The sequence below is a fragment of the Lacerta agilis genome, chromosome 10 (assembly GCF_009819535.1).
Source record: "Lacerta agilis isolate rLacAgi1 chromosome 10, rLacAgi1.pri, whole genome shotgun sequence".
NCBI lineage: Eukaryota > Metazoa > Chordata > Lepidosauria > Squamata > Lacertidae > Lacerta > Lacerta agilis.
The window spans coordinates 27,211,843-27,231,274 of NC_046321.1; the positions used below are offsets into that span (position 1 = coordinate 27,211,843).

The window sequence follows — 19,432 nt, forward strand, 5'->3', positions numbered from 1 at the left end:
TCTCTCAGGCAGATGTTGCCAGGTGCTTTGGGGGCCATTGTCTTAGGAATGACTCACACAAAGGTGTGGCAGCCTAACTAGCAAGCACCGGGTTTCAGTACATTTGTCTGATGCAAGATCTACTGTAGGCAAGGGAAGGTTGGAGAGTGATGGGGAACTCAATGCTAGAAGAGGAATATAACAGAATTGCTTCTGTTGGGGGAGGAGATGCAAGGAGTGACTTTTGATCTATTTAACTCTCTCTCTCTCTCTGTTTCCTTCCTCTTCCCCAAATGTATAGATAATATCTCTCTTCTGGTCTGCAGACTTCCCCCATGTCTAACTCAGCTTCTGTGGAGCTGAGGGTGGAGACAGTTTATTGCCAGCAAGAACAGAGCTAGTAGCTGAGACCAGCAGGTGAGAACCAGAAGCTTTTGTCCAGGTGAGAGAATAGCATTGGACTTGCTTGTCTGTAAAGAGGCTTCCTTAACTGCCTTCTCTGTAGTTACTTCCCTGATTATCCCAGGTTGGACAGTGTGATGTTCATTGCAAGCCTTCCATCGTTTCTAGTTGGGAAAGCGAGACACGCACCCATATACCGGTACCTCCCACTCACCCCACCCCACTTGAACTCTGCGCGCCTGATTTTCCACACATGCACCGATGCAGACTTTTCAAAAGGGAGGAGTAGCAGCGCAAAGCCGTTTCTCACTCTCAGCAGTGACCTGTCATTCAAAAGCACTTTTTTCTTTCCCCACCCCTCTTCCCCATCTCCAAAACACTTTCGGGTGGAGACGGAATTGACACCAGACCAGAAACAGCTTGTCAGCTGATACAGTCAGTTTCATGATTCTGTTGACTTAGATGGAATTGTTGGCATAGATGGCTGCAATTCAGAGGCCTTGTTACCGGCATACAGTTATCAAGCTGCAAATGCCATATCGGGGCTAGTGTGATGGTATTAGGGAAGTCGCTCTGTTGCTAAACAAGGGTTGAGAATTATCCCTCCCCAAAAGATTTCTGTCCTGTGCTACCACCACCCATCAAAGTTGTGCAGTGTCTCCTGTCTCCTGTCTTTTGTACTACACACCATCAAACTGTTATTAAACTCTGGAATTTATGCTAGAGGGCTAAAATGATATGTGAACCATTAATGCTGTTGCCATAAGCATAGAGAAACTAATCTAGTAGAGGAAGAAAGAAAGATTTGTTCTAAATCTCTTGGAAGGGCTTCAGCCTATCTTGTGATGAGGTGGGGGGGCGGGTGGAAGCATACGAGGCAAGCAAAGCCACACAAACCACAAAAGCAGACATTTGGCCTGCAGCCTGGTTTTGCGCTGCTCTACAGATTTAATTATACAGATGCTGCTCTTGCAGAGAAGTTATTTCTTCCCCCCTTCAAAAAGCATTTTCCGTTCGGAATGAGTCACAATTGGTCTGGTCTACCAAATGTGGGTAGATTTCAAAAGATGCGGAATTTTCTGGAAGGGCCTTTTGCACCAAACTGTTTGCTCGCTCTTTTTGAAAGAAGCATTAGGGCTGCCTCAAGACACACCCAGCCAAGGATGGATGGGAGGTTTGGCCACCAGCCGAACAAACCCTGAGACACCAAGCCGGCAAGCTTCACCCTCTTCCCCTTTTAGCAGCCTTCCCCACCTGGTGGCTTTCTCAGGTGCTTGAGTGCAGGTGCGGATTAACAACAGGGATCGGCCGAGATGCACCAAGCTTCGCCAACCTGATGCTCTCCAGATGTTCTGGACTACAACTCCCATCAGCCACAGCCAGCACGCTGGATTCCATTCTCAGTGTTTTTCAACCACTGTTCCGTGGCACACTAGTGTGCCGTGAGATGTTGCCTGGTGTGCCGTGGGAAAAAATGAAAAATTCAAGAGAATTACTTTATATATAGTCAATATAGGCACAGAGTTAATTTTTTTAACATTTTCTAATGGTGGTGTGCCTCGTGATTTTTTTCATGAAACAAGTGTGCCTTTGCCCAGAAAAGGTTGAAAAACACTGCCATTCTGTCTTGGGTGTTTTAGCAGAAAAGCCAGACCAAAAGCATACCACACCCTAGTCTCATGCTTTTGGCTACCATACTGGAAGATTAACATCGTTACCAGCCCATTGTTACCAGCTAGGTGGATGTTAAACACAACCAGGGTAAGGTTGGGAAACCCAATGGTAGCAACCCCACCCAATGAATGATCAATTTCCTTGCCCATTCCAAGAATGCAAAAAATACTGGTATCAAAATATACACACACCATGTAGTTGAGAAGACTTATGGAGAACCAAAGATTCTTTACACCTTCATTAAAGACAGGGTGTGGTATATGGGACGTGAGTGGCGCTGTGGGTTAAACCACAGAGCCTAGGGCTTGCTGATCAGAAGGTTGGCGGTTCGAATCCCTGCGATGGGGTGAGCTCCTGTTGCTCGGTCCCTGCTCCTGCCCACCTAACAGTTCGAAAGCGGGATGAGTGCCGTAACTCCAGAGTCGGACACGACTGGGCCTAATGGTCAGGGGTCCCTTTGCCTTTTGGGTGTGGTATGGTAGCTATTTCAGATGGATAAATGTGAAGAATAGGGGTGTGGCCCTATATATGTGTCATGCAGGTGAGCCTATAGTGGTGACTTTGGGACAGAAGAAGCCATGCATGTCAGGATGTGCAAAAACTAAAGAGGACTAGGCTTCTCTTTCTCTCCCCACTCCAATTCCGGAGATAATGGCAAAAAGGAGCAAAGATTTAGGTTTAAAATCTCTAAGTGGGGGAAGAGTTGGGCAGCAGAACTAATTATTAGAGGATGTTGAGTTGACTGCCCATCACTGCTTGTTGGACAAACGTGTGATAAGTTGATTTGTGCATGGATAATGGGTTAACTAGTCTCTGGAAGACACTTCCAGCTCAGCAAATCCTGTTTTTTTTCCTGCATTTCAGAGCTGTGAAGCCACATTGGAGTGTTTGGCCACAGGCCACAGACTTAACTGTCTGTAAAGTTTCCAAACATTTTCATATGTGTGTTACATAAATACACGGCGTTTCTTCCGTACGTTGATTTTATTCTTTTGCCTTCTTCTATAAAGGCCGTTTATTCCAATATCTCTCTGCATCTTTTGGCTTCGGTACTTCTAGCTGCTCTCGGCTTTTTTTGAAACAAAGAGGCCCAGGACTGTGCCTGCCAACTGCCATGTTTAATTTTTAAAAAGATCCCGGACAATAAAACCCTCTCATTGTAAAACTATTTTTCCACTGGCTCCGTCACTGGATATTCCCTCTCCCAGAAAATGGCCGGGATGCATCATGAGAGCCGCCTTCAGCATCCACAAGGAAGGCTGTGCCACATCCCCCACAAATAGCTGCCGCCACCCGCTTCTCCACCCATCTTCTGCTGCTGCCTTTGGATTGGCCAATGGAGCTTGTGACTCCTCGGCTGCTAGCCTATATAAGGGCAAGGGAGTGGCACTCTTGTCCGCCACAACTTTGAGCAAGCACCCGAGTGAGCTGCAGGAGCAAACAGCTTGGAAGCACAGCATCATGCCTGTGAGTCTGGGGAGGAGGTGGGGGGCAGCTGGTGGGAATCACTGACTGCCCACAGGGGCAGCCATTGCAATGCACCAAGGGCACAGGAGTGCCAGCCTCCCTTAGTGCTGGAAATCTGCAGGCATGTCAGCGAGGCTGAAGGGAGAGAGTCCTGCTATCGATTGATGGTGCTTTTTTCAGTTGTGCTGATTCATCTGTAGTGAGATAGGATGTTTGGCTATTAGACTGTGCATTCTCTTTTTTCCTTTTTTAAAAATAATTTTATTGGGTTTTACATTTTTTCCACAATCACATCATAACAAATAATTTAAAAAAACTGATTTCCTCGTTTCCCCCCTCCCCCCCTTGACTTCCCTCAACTTCCCCTTCTGGATTTTTTTTTTACATATGAAGTTGTCCTGCTTGCAATACTGTACTTCAAAATTATGTTCTTTGAATCAAATGTTGTTGTACAGTATTCTTATCATTTTTACCTCATCTTTATAGCTTCTATGTTGGTTTTGTTAGTTGTAAGTGTTCACTCGACTGTGCATTCTCCTCACATGCTGCAATCAAGAGGAGGGATGTGGTCAGGGGAGAACCCCATAGGAAAGGGGATCCTGCAACCCTCTCGTTTTCTCAGAAGGGCATGTTTGTAGCAAGGCGAAGACTGGAGTTCTGCTTAGATTTGCATTTGCGATGATTCATTTTTCCTAGTCTATAAGCTTCCACCACACACAGAGACATGCACCAGATAGGGAAAGTTGCTGGAACTAGCTACTTCTGGCGCCAGCCTATCTTGTGCCAAGACTCTCTAATCCCATTTTTGAAACTTGCTCGGAGCCTGGAGTAATAATAAATCCATGAATTATAAGCACTTAAAGGTACTTGTTGGATGTGAGAGATGGGAATGTTCAAAGGCAGAAGGGCGTGGCTCGGAACATCTGCCGACAGCCTTCGCCAGTTAAGCCTTTCCCTTCTTGTTAGGAGGAAAAAACTATATATCATTTTCACTTCTTTCTAGGGAAGTTTTGTAACTTAGGCTGCTACCTTCTTGTTGCTGGCCCTGCTCCCAACACAGGAACTAAGATGAGGGTGTGTTTCCTCCATCTCTTTATCTCTGTGGCAGGAAAAGCCCCACTTGTTTAATTCAGGCTGCTGCTTAAAAGGAGCAAGGTTTTATACCCATTTTACTGATTGGATGGCTGAGGCTGCGAGTGGTACACTAACTTCTCTGTTCATCTGAAGCAGGAGAGGTGAGGACCATACTCCCTTGCATGGGGTATCAGGGAGCCTGGAAGCAGGACACTCAGAGCCAAATGCCCAATAGTCTGGGCTGATGGGAGTTGTAGTCCCAACATCCACAGGCTGGATGCTGAAGAGTGTCCTGGCTGATTTAATTCATCTGATGAAAACAGACTCTTGCCTGCCAAATCTAACACCACAAAAATTGCCAGACATTGAGTTATTTCAAGACTAGGTGATTTTTAAAAATAAAATAAAATATTAACCTGCTTTGAAGCTTAGGAATCAAATGTTCTACATGCCCACATTTTTGTTTCGGATTTCTTTTTGGTGGGTGGCGAATAACATGACATCTTCTTTCATTAGAGGTGGCCCTCTGGGTGCTGTTAACTACAACTCCCGTCATCTGTGACCGCTAGCCATGCCAGGTTGGGGCTGATGGGAACTGGAGTCTAGTGATATCTGGAGGGCCGCGGATTCCCCATCCCCCTCTTAGTTAAGCAGCAAAACGGGGGCAAGCTTCCTGAGGGCAGTTCATCTGCAATAATATAATCAGACCAGAATTTACTGCTGCCTGGCAAAGGGAGAGAACGAATCACTCCTCTCTCAATTCCTTCTCTAGGGAATTACTTGCACCAGCCTGCATGTGGCCCCCGGCGGCAAACTCGCTGTGAAAGGTGATATCCCTGCAGGAGCTAAGAGGTAAGATGGTTTCATAGGGAGAGATTACCTTTGAGCACGCAGACGTCCCAAACTTGCATGGGCCTTGGGAAGCTTTGGCTCTCATGGCTCCCCCCCCCAAAGAATCATGGGAATCGTTCACAACACACTGAGAACTCTGTTGCAGACCTGCACTGCCCCTCGTCTTCCAGATATCCAAAGTCCAAGGGAATCCTCGGAATGATGGTTAAACTAGTGTGGAGCACTAGGGCTCGTCCCCATTGTCGTTTGACAGTAATGATGTTCCCTGTATGACATTCTCCTCAAAATCACTGGCTGCGCACCCCTTTCCCCGCTCTTAATCCAGATTTTCTCACCCCCCCTCCTTTTCGGAGTATCCTTGGTATGAGAAAGTCTGGATTAAGGAGAGAGAAGAAAGCATGAAAAAGGCAGTGGTTGGAAGAAAACTTCATATACACAACAGGGAATTAATGAGGACCCAGGAAACTTACTGCCCACCTTAAAAAGCAGCATGGATAAGTCCGTAGGTATGCCCTTGGTGACATGGGAGGGAGGAGGGAGTCCTAGGGGTCAAAACTGCTCCCCATTAAGCTACAGAGAAGAAGCCCGGTTTCCCTTTGTCTTAGGGTGTGTCCACACCAGAGCAAAAGGTGGACCGCATCCCAGGTTGTCTCCAGATCTCCCTCCCTCCTTAAATGTGGATTTTTTTTTCTGATCCTGGCCATTTCAAACATTCTAAGGATGGTGGGGGGACGACACCTGCATTTAAAGTGGCAACCCTGAGATGGGGAGGGGGTTGTGTAGAGGATGCCATGTCTCCCAACAGGAATGGGGAAACAAGCCTGTGCAAATACACATTTTTCTCCATTGTGGAGAAACCCTTGCTTTTGTGGGAATTGCCAGGGAGGGGAAGGAGTAATGCCCACCCCCAGCAGCATTTTCCAGTGCGTTACATCGGAACTTAGACCAGCTCATGGCCTTCCCTCCCCCATCCTTGTGCTGCTCCTGCCAAGAGCCTAAACAGAACCAGATGTTGGAAGCAACCATCCTTCTTTTCCTCTCCCCACATCTGCCCCTACAGTCTCCTCTTGCAAAGCCTTTCTCCTCTGCATGCCCACTGCACACAGTCAAGACCCGCTTGGTGCTGTTGCAAGGAAGAATGTACATCTTCTCTAGACGAACACACTGCTTTTCTCTTTCCTCATTGTGCTTTTCCGCTTGGGAGACCCTCCCCATCCCAGATTTACAAGCGTCTCATTTTTGTAGGGCAAGTTGTACAATCCATCCCATAGCAATAAGGGTAAGCATTTTTTTTTTTTTAATAAGAATTTATTGTCATTTTCATAACAAAACATAACCCACACCCACACCCACATATATAAATCAAATACAAACACAAATACAATTCTTCTTATTTCCTCACTTAAGAAAATCTTCTAGTTCCAAATCTTAACAATTGACTTCCCCCACCCTCTCTCCTTCAGTTTTATATCCATTATTCTACTTTAATAACATCCTTTCTCGAAAAATTTTATTCACTTAATACAATTCGAACCTTAAACCACAATCTTAATAACAATTCTTTGGGTCTTAACAAATTGCTCTTATATTAAATCTAAATTATTCTTCTTCCCTTAAACTGTTGCTAATATCAAAAAGTTTCAGCATATCCCTTTTCTTATTGAAAATTAAAATAAAGCTTACAGTCTTAACCTTCCGATTTCAGATTACCATAACAAAGCATTTATATTTTATACTTAGTAAAGTTCACCCTATCCCCCCTCTGTCTAGTGTCCTTCTCCGTCTTTCACCGGAACCGCTCCTCGGATTGTCCTTTTTTCTTATACGTCCACAGGGCCAGACCAGCCAGACACCGTCCCCAACCATCTTTGCATCGAGCATCAGGATACACTGTTCATCTCTCGGCTTCTCCCATTCAATGCTGCATTCTTCTATTTGTAAATATCTTAATTTCTTGACCATCGCTCCCGAGCTCACACCTCGGGGGCTGGATATAACATTCCTTGCCGTTCTCGAGCTGCCACCACCGAGAAACGCTCCTTTTTCCAGGGATCGCCATGCCAACTCACTCAATTTCTCAAACAACTCCTTCAACTCTTTGCCCAGACATTCTTCCATAGTGTCAAGTATCTGGAAGGTCTCCTCTGTGGGAAATATATTTTCCTTCAAACCCCCACTCAAAACCTTCAATTTCCGATTAATCAATTCCAGTTCCAGTAAAATAATCCTTTCTTCATCAGTTAGTTCAGAGTCCAAAACAATTTCAAAAACATAGCCCAGCATGGTGAGGATGGGCATAGGTATCAAATTTCAGTTTCTATTTCAATGTAACAGTACTCAGTACTTTTCCACTTCGGTTCAAAGCTTTCGCGGCCATTTTCTCTGAAACCGGGACGCAAAGACTAAAACTTTCAAAAGGAATATTTTCCATCCTCTTCCTCCCCCAAGGGAGATCTATAAAGTCTCACTCCTCAAAAAGTCTTAACAATGTATCCATTCAATAGCAACAGCATCACTATCTGTTATTTTTCTCAGTTCCGAAGGGAGACAGGCGGTCTGCCTTTGTCTGCAGCCTCCAGGGTCGTTAAGTCGTTAAGTCTTTGAACTCAGCAGTTAATCCAATTAAGTACTTACGACCCTCAGCTTCTTTTCCTTTCATCTCTCTCAGGTAGAACGTCTCGCTCACCACGGCCGGTTCTCGCCGCTTTTCCGCCCGGTTGGGGCATTTCCCCTAATGGCCCAGCTCCGCATTCCCTTCACCCCCACTCCCCCTTTACAGGGGGAGCGAGGGAAGGGCGCGTAGCTTAGCGGGCCCGCCGGGGAGCCCGAGGCACGGGACGCTCTTCCCGTGCCTCACCGGAGCCCCGCGTAGCGGTGGCAGGGCTCCAACCCCCGGGCTGGATGGGTCGCCTCACTGCCGAGGCAGCCCACGACCGCCGTGATGGCGACCTCGCCGGAAGTCCAATAAGGGTAAGCATTTAAACAAGAGCACAGAACTTTCCTACTTCCTTTCGAGGAGGAGCCACAGTTGACTCCAGTGGTGTAAGAGCAATGAATATACAAGGAGTCGGAGATGCAAATAGCAGCCAACGGGGGGCTTCACTTAGCAGCAGTGGAGCATTGGAACCAAAGTCCAGAGTCCAAAGCTGGCACACTCATGAGGCTTGGTGAGGCAGTCGCCTCGGGTGGCAGGCTGGGCGGAGCTAGGAGTGGCGTCAGATCTGGACCTCTCCCTGCCTCCTCCACTGCTGCTGCCTCCAACTCAGCCACCACCACGCCTCCTCCAATACTCCCGCCACTGCCACCTGCTCCTCTCCAGCCTTCTTTTTTTTCCTCCGCCACCTTCACCATGCCAGGGCTTCAGTGGGCAGCCTCGTCACATCAGGCGGCAGCAGAGAAAAGGCGGTGCCTCCCTCTGCTATTTTCTTTTTTTGCCTCAAGCGGCAAAATGTCCTGAGCAGGTATGGCAACCTCGGCACCTGCATGGGTACTGGCACACCAGCCCAGGACTTAATGCCAGAGCTAAGTCAGACCGTTGTTCCCTTTAGCTCAGGGGTCAGCAACCTTTTTCAGCCGTTGGCCAGTCCCCCGTCCCTCAGACCATGTGGTGGGCCAGTCTATTTTTTTGGAGGGGGGACTGAATGAATTCCTATGCCCCACAAATAACCCAGAGATGCATTTTAAATAAAAGGACACATTTTGCTGATGTAAAAACAAGCTGATTCCCGGACCATTCGTGGAACGGATTGAGAAGGGGATTGGGCCGGATCCCGTCCACAGGCCTTAGGTTGCCTACCCCTGGTCTAGCTCTATACCGTCTGCAGTGACTGGCAGTAGCTCTCCCAAGATTTCAGTAAAAGGTCTCTCCCAGCCCTTTCTGGAGATGCTGGGGATCAAACCTGGAACTTTCTGCATCTGAAGGAGATGCTCTGCCACAGAGCCACAGCCTTTGCCACGTTGACCTACGTATAACCTCTGAGATACTTAAAAATGCACACCAAACTGCTTATGGATCTCACAGAGCGATGGAGCGGAAATAGGGGTGGGAAGAAGATGGAACATTTGCCAAAAGAATCTGCATGTTTGAGACACCCCCTAATCCGCGCCAGGTCGGATTCAATCCTGAGCAAAGTTTAGCTGGTGAGGATTGGATTGAGATGAAAGGAGAAGAGTTTATGAATCAGGGTTGGGGAATAAGAGCTCTCATAAAGCAACAAGCTGAAGGAGGCTGCAATTGCATAGGCCAGAAACCAGCCCCATCAAAGGCCCAACTGAGTAGTTCTGCTGGCTGACAAATTTCTTTTGCCAAAAAGACAGTAGCGGGGAGACAGCACCACACCCCTTTCTGTCTGCTGCATGATCACATGCTACAGCAGTGAAATCTAGCCACTGGTGGTGGTTCTAGTGCTTCCAGAAGACAAAGGTTGGAGCTGCCTTTGTTTCTTCTGAATTCTCATTATATGAGGAACTGTAACTGTTCAAAGAGAGGGCTTAATGAGCAAATGTTGGGAAATTCCAGCAATGCAAGAGGAGGTCTGTGGTTGGACAGCAGGGGGCCTCGGGGCCAAATCAAAGGGATTTTGGCTCCATCACTGGGAACGCTGGAAGGTGAACGTGCCCAAACTCTTCCCATCTCCTTGTGATACCATCAGTGAAGCTTCCTAGTTTTTCATTCCTCAAACCTCCCTGGCTTACACCTACATGGTGACGCCTCAAGGGTAGGGAGGATGACTCAAAAGAGGCAGATAATATTCTTCGATAAGGACAGGTGTTGTGGAATTGCTTCAACATGCCTCCAGGACAGGTAGAAGCAGCTTGCATTTTTCCATGAATAGAAACTGAGAAGAGGGATGGTCCTAGATCAAGGAAGCTTAACTTGTAGCCCTCCAGATGTTGCTGGATTGCAACTCCCATTACTGCTGGCCATTTGCCATGCTGGCTGGGAGTTGCCATCCAACATCTGGTAGGCTGTTGGTTGCCCCCACAAGATGATCTCCACAGTTGCCTACACATGGCCATGTACTGTGGCTCCATTGTGCTCCCAACGCTGGCTTTGGAATCCCTGTACACACAATGATACCCAAAACGTAGAGTAGCTTCTTGTGAAATACTGTGGCTTAACGTGTTCCCCAGTCCAAAGCCAGCTTCAACCCAATTTGAAAACGTAAACCATAATCCATTGGGCAGAGGCAGTCCCACCCCCTTGCAAGGGTGCTAACTTGAGTAGAATATGGGGGGGGGGGAGAGACAGGTAAGCCCTGCCCCATAATCACAAGATGTGCTGCATACACACCATTTGAATTGCAATGCCCATCAATGGGGGAGGCTGGCCCCCTCAAATACTTTGGGGGGAGGGCTGAAGGGACCTCAGTCCCTAGGAGTTCGCTTCTACGTGTGGACAGACATCAGGCAACTTGGAAACAAATCCAAACTTACTGACGTGCCTTGAAACACAGTGAGGGGAGGGAAATGGCCTTGCTGAGTTTTAAGTGGGCAACGTCTACGTAGCCTAATATTCTATGAGTCTGTGCAGTAACCTCTGCTATTGCAGCTTGTCTTGGGGAGGAACAAACGTCTCTTTTCATGAAAGCTAGCTTTTTTATCATCATTTAAAGCAGAACGGCCCTGTGTACTTAATCCTTTCCCCACTGAGTGGCTTGTTTCTCCACTCCAAATCACTACCCAGCACCTCTTCTCTCTATGGGAAAAGGCACCATTTGTCCCAGAGAGAGTTCCAGCAGGGGGTGAACCAACTTGCTTCAGGTGGCACTGAGCGCGGAGCAGCTGCCACTGTGGTTCTCTGGGCAACTCTGAAGTAAACATGGTAACACTAAGGGCTCCTCCACATGACCTGTTTATTGAGCATCTCTCCTGATTTGCTAGCACAAAGATTGCAGGGTATGTGTGCTTGTATGCGTTTAGATTGCGCCCAGTCTTCATTGACCACCTGATGAGCGTAGCCGTGGATCCCTGAGACATGAGGGCTTTGCAGTTAACTTTCTGCCGCCTGTTTCAGTTTTGCCATCAACGTGGGCAAAGGCCCAAATGAGATCATACTGCATTTCAACCCGCGCTTCGATGCTCACGGGGACATCCGAACCATTGTCTGCAACAACAAGATCAACGGGAAATGGGGCCAAGAACACAGGGAGGCCAACTTCCCCTTCCAAGAGGGCAGCAGCGCGGAGGTGAGACTCGGATCTGCACAGGTTGTGGCAGGGGAAAGGAGGGACTGTATGTGGGTTTGAGTGGGAAAGTGTCATAAGGAGAGGCGATAAAGCCACGTTCGAAAGCGGCATGGATGGAGGACTCCGTAGCGCAAGAATATGGGATGGAGGTGCTGCTGCGGTTTCGACTGGAGGTCCCTTTTCTATGCAACTGATCCAAACTGAGTAGATGCTTCCCTGCCCAACCCTATTCCAGCTTCCTGTCTGTGCACTTAGCAGCTGAAGGAGAAGCAAACATTCAACAGGTTGAGCTGCCTTGGAATGCAGATGATAGAGGTCCTCAGGCTTTTGAGACTCTCCCCAGGCCACAAACCTTGACATGCTCCCAATGCGCTTTGGCCTGGCTGGATGTTTCCTCAAATTCTGACATTGCCTAATCCCTGCCTGGATGGGTGCCAGGGGCAGGTATGTTAAGTGTGTGCATAGTAACTAGCCTGCTGTCCAAAGGTGACATTTACCTGTTTTGTGTCACCTGTTTTGCCTCTGGCCCCACCCAACACTGGCCTGTGGCCCCCTGACAGTTGCCCAGGAAGGAAAACAGCCCTCAGTGTTTGGGGGGGGGGCTAGTAGGACCCAATCCTGTTAGTATGGAAATGAAACACTACTTGCTGGACTTTTGCCTCTTTTGCTGTTCTAAAAAGGCCCAAAAATTCTTTCAAAAGCCAGCAAGCCCAGGATAGATGTGCATCTTCCACTAGCAGCCATAACTCCAGTCCAGTCGCTTGATAACTAGAATCATAGAAGAGTTGGAAGGGAACACAAGGATCCTCTAGTCCAACCCCCCCCCCCCATGCAGGAATATTTTACCCAACGTGTGGCTCGAACACATGACCCTGTGATTTAAGAGTCTCATGCTCTACCAAGTGAGCTATCCCTCTCAGCAGTTGGGATAAATGATGGGTGGTGTTCTTCTTGTGCTGAAACCATGCCACTCCCCCCCTTTCTTTCTTTTTTCTCCTTCAGGTGCTCTTCACCCATGACAAAAACGAGTTGACCGTCACATTGCCTGGCAACCATCAGTTCAAGGTCCCCAACGGAGCTCACTTGGAAGGCATTGAATATGTCTGCGTAGAAGGCGACTTCAACTTCAAAGGCATATCTCTTAGTTAAGTGCCTCCTCTTGTCTTGCTCACTCTCTCCTGCTTAATAAGGCAGCAAAATAAACACAACTGAATTCTGGTGTAAACTGGTGGTGTGTCTTTCTGAGTCTTTGAAACATGGTTCTTTCAGGGCCATCATTGCCATAGAGTCAGATGTTTGTGGTCAGTAGTAGTAGATGCGCTTGTGGAATTGGGGGGGGGGGGACAACCTAAGAGCCAACACTTCTGACAGCTCTAACCACAATTCTGATTTTTTTAAAAAAAGATATATATGCAGGTGCACATTTCATTTCTTTATTTCATTGTTTTAATAGGGCCTGCATCCATTAACCATAGAGAGGGGCAAGGAGTTAAACAGAACGCTGAAGTCTGATCTCTCTAGCTACTGGAAGCAGTGGAGGCTGATTTGGGGGGCGGCGGAATGGGGCACCATCCCTCCAACCACAGTCTGCACTCAGCATGACCTGCCTGTCTTCTTATAACAAGTCCAAGGGATGGCCATGCCTGGTATCTTCCTCCTCCTGAGTCTCCATGTTGCCCCTGTAGGATGATAGGGACAAAACTAGAATAGCCCATTGGCTCTAGCGCCACCTACTGCTGATCTCCCTGCTTTCTGCCCTACCGGTACCAATGGGCACCAGCCAACACTGCCTGCTTGGCCAATTGGTGAGACTCCTCCCTCCATCAGGTGCTGCCTGCTCACATGTTTTTAGGCACCGTCGCTGCATCATAGGTGTGCACAACACACAAATAACACATAAACCTACTGGGGTCATCAAGTGCAAGAGCGGGTAGTGTTTTTATTTACCTTGGGCTGTAGCCAATGGTAGTCATACTCTAAGTAGATCCATTGGAGTTAATGTCTATCTTACGTCTATTAATGTCAGTGGATCAGCTGAGAATGCATTGGTGGGAGACAATCCCTTGAATAGTTTATTTTACATACCGGTACACACACACACACACACACACACACACATGCGCATGCTTTTTAATGAGAGGTCTCCTGAAGTGGCATGCAATTATATTTTAGAACACAATAAAAGCCTCAAGAAAAACATAATAAAAAGCATAGCACGGACCTTTTTCGAAACAAACAAGAGTAAAGCCCAGTCAAATTCATTCAGAGGTATAGTGATCTGGGATTGTGGGGGGGGGGGGGGTCCGAGATCCTTTACTGTTTCTGCAGAAGGGATCATGTCTCCAGCATCCCAGAACTGCACAATCAGCATGAAAGGGGAACTTTTTAGCTTTTGTGATGCTTAAGAGTCAGCCAGAGTGAAAGGAGGTGAACCAGCCATGGAGGACTGGCTCCTAGGGAAGATCACCAGGGAGAAATTGCCCTGTATGCTCCAAAGCTAAGCATACAAGGTGCTTCAATGGTTTGCAGGTTCTGTTATGCACAATGGAACGTCAAGGGAGACGCAACTTAAGTCACTCCAAAAGGAGACAGAGCATTCCAAATCATTTGCTGATACACACACACAGAAAATAGTTGATGCAGCTGAAATGCAACATATTGAGATCTACATTGATCATTGCAAAACATCTCTAATTATTATTAATGTATTGTTTTAAGATTATTGTATAATCTTGGAAAGGGTGTGGCTGTCAGGGGGTGTGCCTATCATGAAGGGACTCTGCACTCTTGAATTTCCCACACCATACATCATACACACCATACACTGAAAGCACATGACTTCCCCCAACAAATCCTGGAACTAGAGTTTATCCCTCGCAAAACTACAATTCCCAGCACCCTGAGCAAAGTTACCCAGGGAACTCATGTATTTTAAATGTATACAGTGGTACCTTGGGTTACAGACGCTTCCGGTTACTGACTCCGCTAACCCAGAAATTGTACCTCGGGTTAAGAACTTTGCTTCAGGATGAGAACAGAAATCGCACAGCGGCGGTGTGGTGGTAGCGGGAGGCCCCATTAGCTAAAGTGATACCTCAGTTTAATAACAGTTTCAGGTTAAGAACGGACCTCCAGAACGAATTAAGTTCTTAACCCGAGGTACCACTGTATAGGATGTTTGCAGCCTCAGAGTGCGCAAATGCCTGCAGACTGAAGGTCTGTGTAAACAATGCAGTCTTTGCCAGCTACACAGGCACCCTGTGGGAGGGAATTCTGAAGTCTGGGCACCATGACAGAATGGCCTATATGCACCACACAGACCTCCTCCACAGATCTTAAAGCGGAAGCAGAATCATTTTGGAGGGGAATGTGGCTGGTGGTGCTTGCCCTGCCACTGTGCTGCTGAGCTTAGAAAAGCATGCCAGACAAAACCACATTCTGTGCACAACCGTTACAGCAGGGGTGTTGCTTTCCAAACCACAAAAAGTCAGGGTTTTTATTTTATTTTTAAAAAACTGGCCTTGTTGCACCAGAGTGGCAGACCTCTTTAATCCATTCTGATTTCAGGAACCTACAAAACAGGATCGAAAATTCTTTCTAGTAGCACCTTAGAGACCAACTGAGTTTGTTCCTGGTATGAGCTTTCGTGTGCATGCACACTTCTTCAGATACCGCACACGAAAGCTCATACCAGGAACAAACTCAGTTGGTCTCTAAGGTGCTACTAGAAAGAATTTTCGATTTTGTTTTGACTATGGCAGACCAACACGGCTACCCACCTGTAACTACAAAACAGGGACAGTCTGCAGCTGAGACAGTCGCAAAGGATTCTGCTTTTCTTCGTTTAGCAGAACAATACCGACAACTATTCTTAATGTTTATAGAGCACTAAAAACTTATTAACTCCTGTATGTAGATTAATCTGCTGCAACAAGCACTTATATGTGTGCAGTGGAAAAAACTCGCCTTGCTGTGCATCAACCACCAACTTTTTAAAGGCCTTGTTATATTCTACAAAGTACTCCGTTAGTCACAGGAAAGTGTGACCTCCCAACCCTTCTCTCTCCACATATTTTCCTGCCTTCTGAAGTTCTCTTGGTATGAGGTATGTTACAGCCACATAAGACATTTCTTCTCTGGCTGCTGCTAAGCTAGTCTCATGCTGTGCCAATATTTCACAGATGAAACTAGAGACATCTGTGTATTTGTAACATCTATTCTTGCACCAAAGATAATCACTGGAGTCCTTCCTCCCCACTGTCACTTAACATTGTTGCTGAAATCTCTTTTCTGCCTCCTGTATGCTGACTTCATTTAGTCCTCAATAATTTGTCCTACACTGGCTACTAAAGCTGCTTTAGCAAATGAATCACAATACATGCTTATTTGGGGGTGGGGGGAGAACAGAATGTTTGTTTTCTACTATTATTAAGCATCATCCATATAAATTAACTGAAGAATCAAAGGAGAGGTCCCTGCCCTCAAAGGGCTTACAGTCTAGCTGTCAACACAAGGAAGGTAACAGACCATGGGTAGGCAAACTAAGGCCCGGGGGCTGGATCCATACCAATCACCTTCTAAATCTGGCCCGCTGACGCTCCAGGATTCAGAGTGCTTTTACATGAGTAGAATGTGTGCTTTTATTTAAAATTCATCTCTGGGTTATTTGTGGGGCATAGGAATTCGTTCATCCCATATATATATATATAGTGGTGCCTCGCAAGACGAAATTAATTCGTACTGCAAGTGCTGTCGTATAGCGAATTTTTCGTCTTGCGAAGCACCAACGGGAGAATAGCGGTTTGAGGGGGGGAATCGGAATTATTTTCGTCTTGCGAGGCAAGCTCATTGAAAAATTTGTCTTGCGAGACAGCCTTCCGCTAGCGAATGCCTTTCGTCTAGCGAGTTTTTCGTCTAGCGAGGCATTCATCTAGCGGGGCACCACTGTATATAGTCCAGCCCCGCCACAAGGTCTGAGGGGCAGTGGACCGGCCCCCTGCTGAAAAAGTTTGCTGACCCCTGCAACAGACGAAGGAGAGGGAAATGAAAACAGGAGCCAACAGGGGAAGGATATGTGATTACTGCAGCTATGGATCTGGCTGTACTTATTACAGGACAGCTGCAACACAAAGACTTCCAAATGGCATTGACTGTCTCAATTGGGAGCTATAGGTAGGAATGGGGAGAAATTCAGTTCAGTTCGCATTTAAAGGCAAACCTACCCAATTTGCAATTTCTGAAATGACACAAACATCGAGACACAGCCAACCTTGGAAATTTACACTGCTTCAAATCTTGCAAGGCACTTCTCCAGCCATAACGTATGTACTCGGGTAAAGTGTGCGTAAAAATACATATATTAGTGAAAATAACATACAAAACTTTACATTAGGGAAAACCGATCTGCAGAAAAGAAGAAGGTTAAACAGAATTGCATGCAGAAATTAGAAGCCAGGCCAAACAGCAGCTATAGGTCGGATCAGTGTGGTTTGGGGGAAATGTCCTGATGCACCAAATCTGCCCCATGGGACAGAGGTTTCCTACCTCTGGTATACACTATGGCCCAGTTACAACACAACACTAAGCCAAACGACGGCTTAGTGTGAACAAGCAAACATGCAGGTTCCCAGAGCAAAGTTTGCAGTCACTGTTCCCCACCTTGCTGCTGCTGCTGCTCTCCAAAGCTAAGCCCAGCTGTTCAGGCAGAGGCAGAGGCAAAGGCATCCTTGGGGTAGATTATCGGTGGCCACCCTTTGCCTCCTTTATCCAAGCCCTCCTCCCTCTGCCACAGACACATGTTCTGCTTGGGGCGTTTCATGCGTTTTCTTCTTGAAGAAAGCATGCCTCCTCCGTGGCCTTTCTCCGCCCTGAGCAGCCATGTACTCGCGGTAATTCCTGGTGAGCAAAGTATACAGGAAAGGGTTGACGCAGCTGTTGCCATAGGTCAAGCAGGTAACGCCAAAGTTGAGGTAAGCCTGGGCGGTCGGCCCAATCTCCAAGTCCTCTGGCCAATACAGCTTGGTGAGTTGCCAGGCCCAGAATGGTACGAAACAGGCCCAGTAGGCTACGATGATGCTGAAGATCCTGGGGAACAGCTTCTGCTTCAGGGCCCTGCTCGCCACAGGTGACCACATGACTTTTGTGGAAGCCCAATAGGCCTGCACAAGCCGGGAGTACACGACCCCCAGGACCAAACCAGGCCCAAGGACGCTTGTGCCAAACAAAACCGTGAGGTACACTTGGAAAGCGCCAGGCGTCCACGTGGGGAAGCAGATGAGCTTTCTGCTCCTGCCCTCCCGCTGCTGGATCATGACCATCATGGGCACCGTAAGCAAAGACGAGACGAGCCACACGGCAACGCAAGCAAGCCTGCGGTACCTGTTTCCAGCCTGCCTGGCCCTTAGCGGTCTGGTCACGGCCCAATAACGCTCCACGCTCATGGCCGTCAGCAGGAATATGCTGGCGTGCATCGTCAGCAGGTCCAGGCTAAGCAGAAACCGGCAGCCCACGTCCCCAAAGAACCAGTCCTGGGCGAAATATGTGCACACCACAAAGGGGATGGTGGAAAGGTAGAGCAGATCGGCTAAGGCCAGGTTGACCACGTAGATGCGCAAAGAACCCACCGAGCGAACAGACATGCCACCAAACGCTACCACCAGCGTATAGATATTGCCCGTCATCCCGAAGAGACACATAAGGAGGAGGACTGCGCCCAAGGCCCTGGTGACAGGACTTTCTTCTCCACGCTCAACGTCATAGGAGAAATTGCCCAACGAAGCTTCTTCAATGAGTTCCGTCGTCATTGGATAGCTGAGGCACTCTGGCTCTAAGAGGAACTACCAACCACACACAGTGTGTGTTTGACAGCCTTGGCTGGGCAGGGAGGCAAAGGATGATGGGAAGAAACTAAAATCACTTGGGTGTGGGTGGGTGTGAGCCTCATAGGGAATTATGCAGGCTATTGAGATGGCTGTCCTCATTGCATCCCATGCTCATCTTACCATTCTTGAAGGCACATCCGTTCCACGCTTACAGATTTGATGGCATGGCATCCTCTTGCTGCTTTCTGTTGCTGCTGAGTTCTCATACTCCCTCCAGCCGGCCCTCCGCGACTTCTGTCATCAAGCATTTGTTGACACATATAAAACGAGCCCCACGGCAACCAAGATGCTTTCTTCCCCGTCTTCTTCTCCCAGAGAAGAGATGCAGGGCAGTGGTGCTTTCCCAACGGCAGCCCTCCTCAAAAACACCATTCGCCACTGAGTGGCGGAGCATCTCTGACTCATGGCTTCACACTCAAGTGCAAACACTCTCAGCAATAGCTAATGGCACTGTAGTGTGACCACCCAGCAGATTGCAGAATTCTTTTCTCTTCAACGTTACCGTTTCTCTCTGTATCTCCTTTGGGTTTTTATTTTTATTTTTCACCTTGCCTCTGCTTGCTTCCTTTCTCTGCCCTCAACCCCATAAAGAGAGGAATGGAAGGTCCTGAATTAATACAGACGTGGTTAAGGAACTGGGTCAAATAGGGGCTGGGAGCGAGAACAATCCTCTGAGTTAAGTTCCTTTAAAATATATATATTTTTGGAAGAGGAGCAATGAACATGTTACGGAGGGGTAGCTGCATTCACTGCAAATATTTGCCTGTTGCAGTAGAAACAGCACACAAGGATATGTGTGTACAGCCAGCTGCATTTAATATGTATCAAGTCACCTAAGACTGGCAGTCAAAAACCCAAAGGACAGCAACTCATTTTTAATTTTACTTTTAGGATCACAGAGTTACAATTCCAAAC

The 19,432-nt window shown here is 47.5% G+C and overlaps 2 protein-coding genes across 2 annotated transcripts; one reads left to right on the plus strand and one right to left on the minus strand.

Moving 5' to 3' along the window:
* The first annotated feature begins 3,267 nt into the window (after positions 1 to 3,267).
* Positions 3,268 to 12,797, plus strand: LGALS1 (galectin 1). The gene is made up of 4 exons (XM_033162996.1): positions 3,268 to 3,522; positions 5,369 to 5,448; positions 11,465 to 11,636; positions 12,639 to 12,797. The coding sequence occupies exons 1-4, from the start codon at positions 3,283 to 3,285 to the stop codon at positions 12,783 to 12,785; spliced, it is 639 nt and encodes a 212-aa protein (XP_033018887.1). The 5' UTR covers positions 3,268 to 3,282; the 3' UTR covers positions 12,786 to 12,797.
* A 4,551-nt stretch (positions 12,798 to 17,348) lies between these two features.
* On the minus strand, positions 17,349 to 18,816 carry LOC117053924 (urotensin-2 receptor-like). The gene has a single exon (XM_033162270.1). The coding sequence runs from the start codon at positions 18,437 to 18,439 to the stop codon at positions 17,399 to 17,401; it is 1,041 nt and encodes a 346-aa protein (XP_033018161.1). The 5' UTR covers positions 18,440 to 18,816; the 3' UTR covers positions 17,349 to 17,398.
* Positions 18,817 to 19,432: the final 616 nt, after the last annotated feature.

Excerpts from the sequence above, each read along its gene's own strand:
- LGALS1 (XM_033162996.1), top strand. The coding sequence starts at position 3,283 with ATGAGAGCCGCCTTCAGCATCCACAAGGAAGGCTGTGCCACATCCCCC. Across the intron at positions 5,449-11,464 it reads ATCCCTGCAGGAGCTAAGAG|TTTTGCCATCAACGTGGGCA; the intron begins GTAAGATGGTTT and ends CGCCTGTTTCAG. Across the intron at positions 11,637-12,638 it reads AAGAGGGCAGCAGCGCGGAG|GTGCTCTTCACCCATGACAA; the intron begins GTGAGACTCGGA and ends TTTCTCCTTCAG.
- LOC117053924 (XM_033162270.1), bottom strand. The coding sequence starts at position 18,439 with ATGACGACGGAACTCATTGAAGAAGCTTCGTTGGGCAATTTCTCCTAT.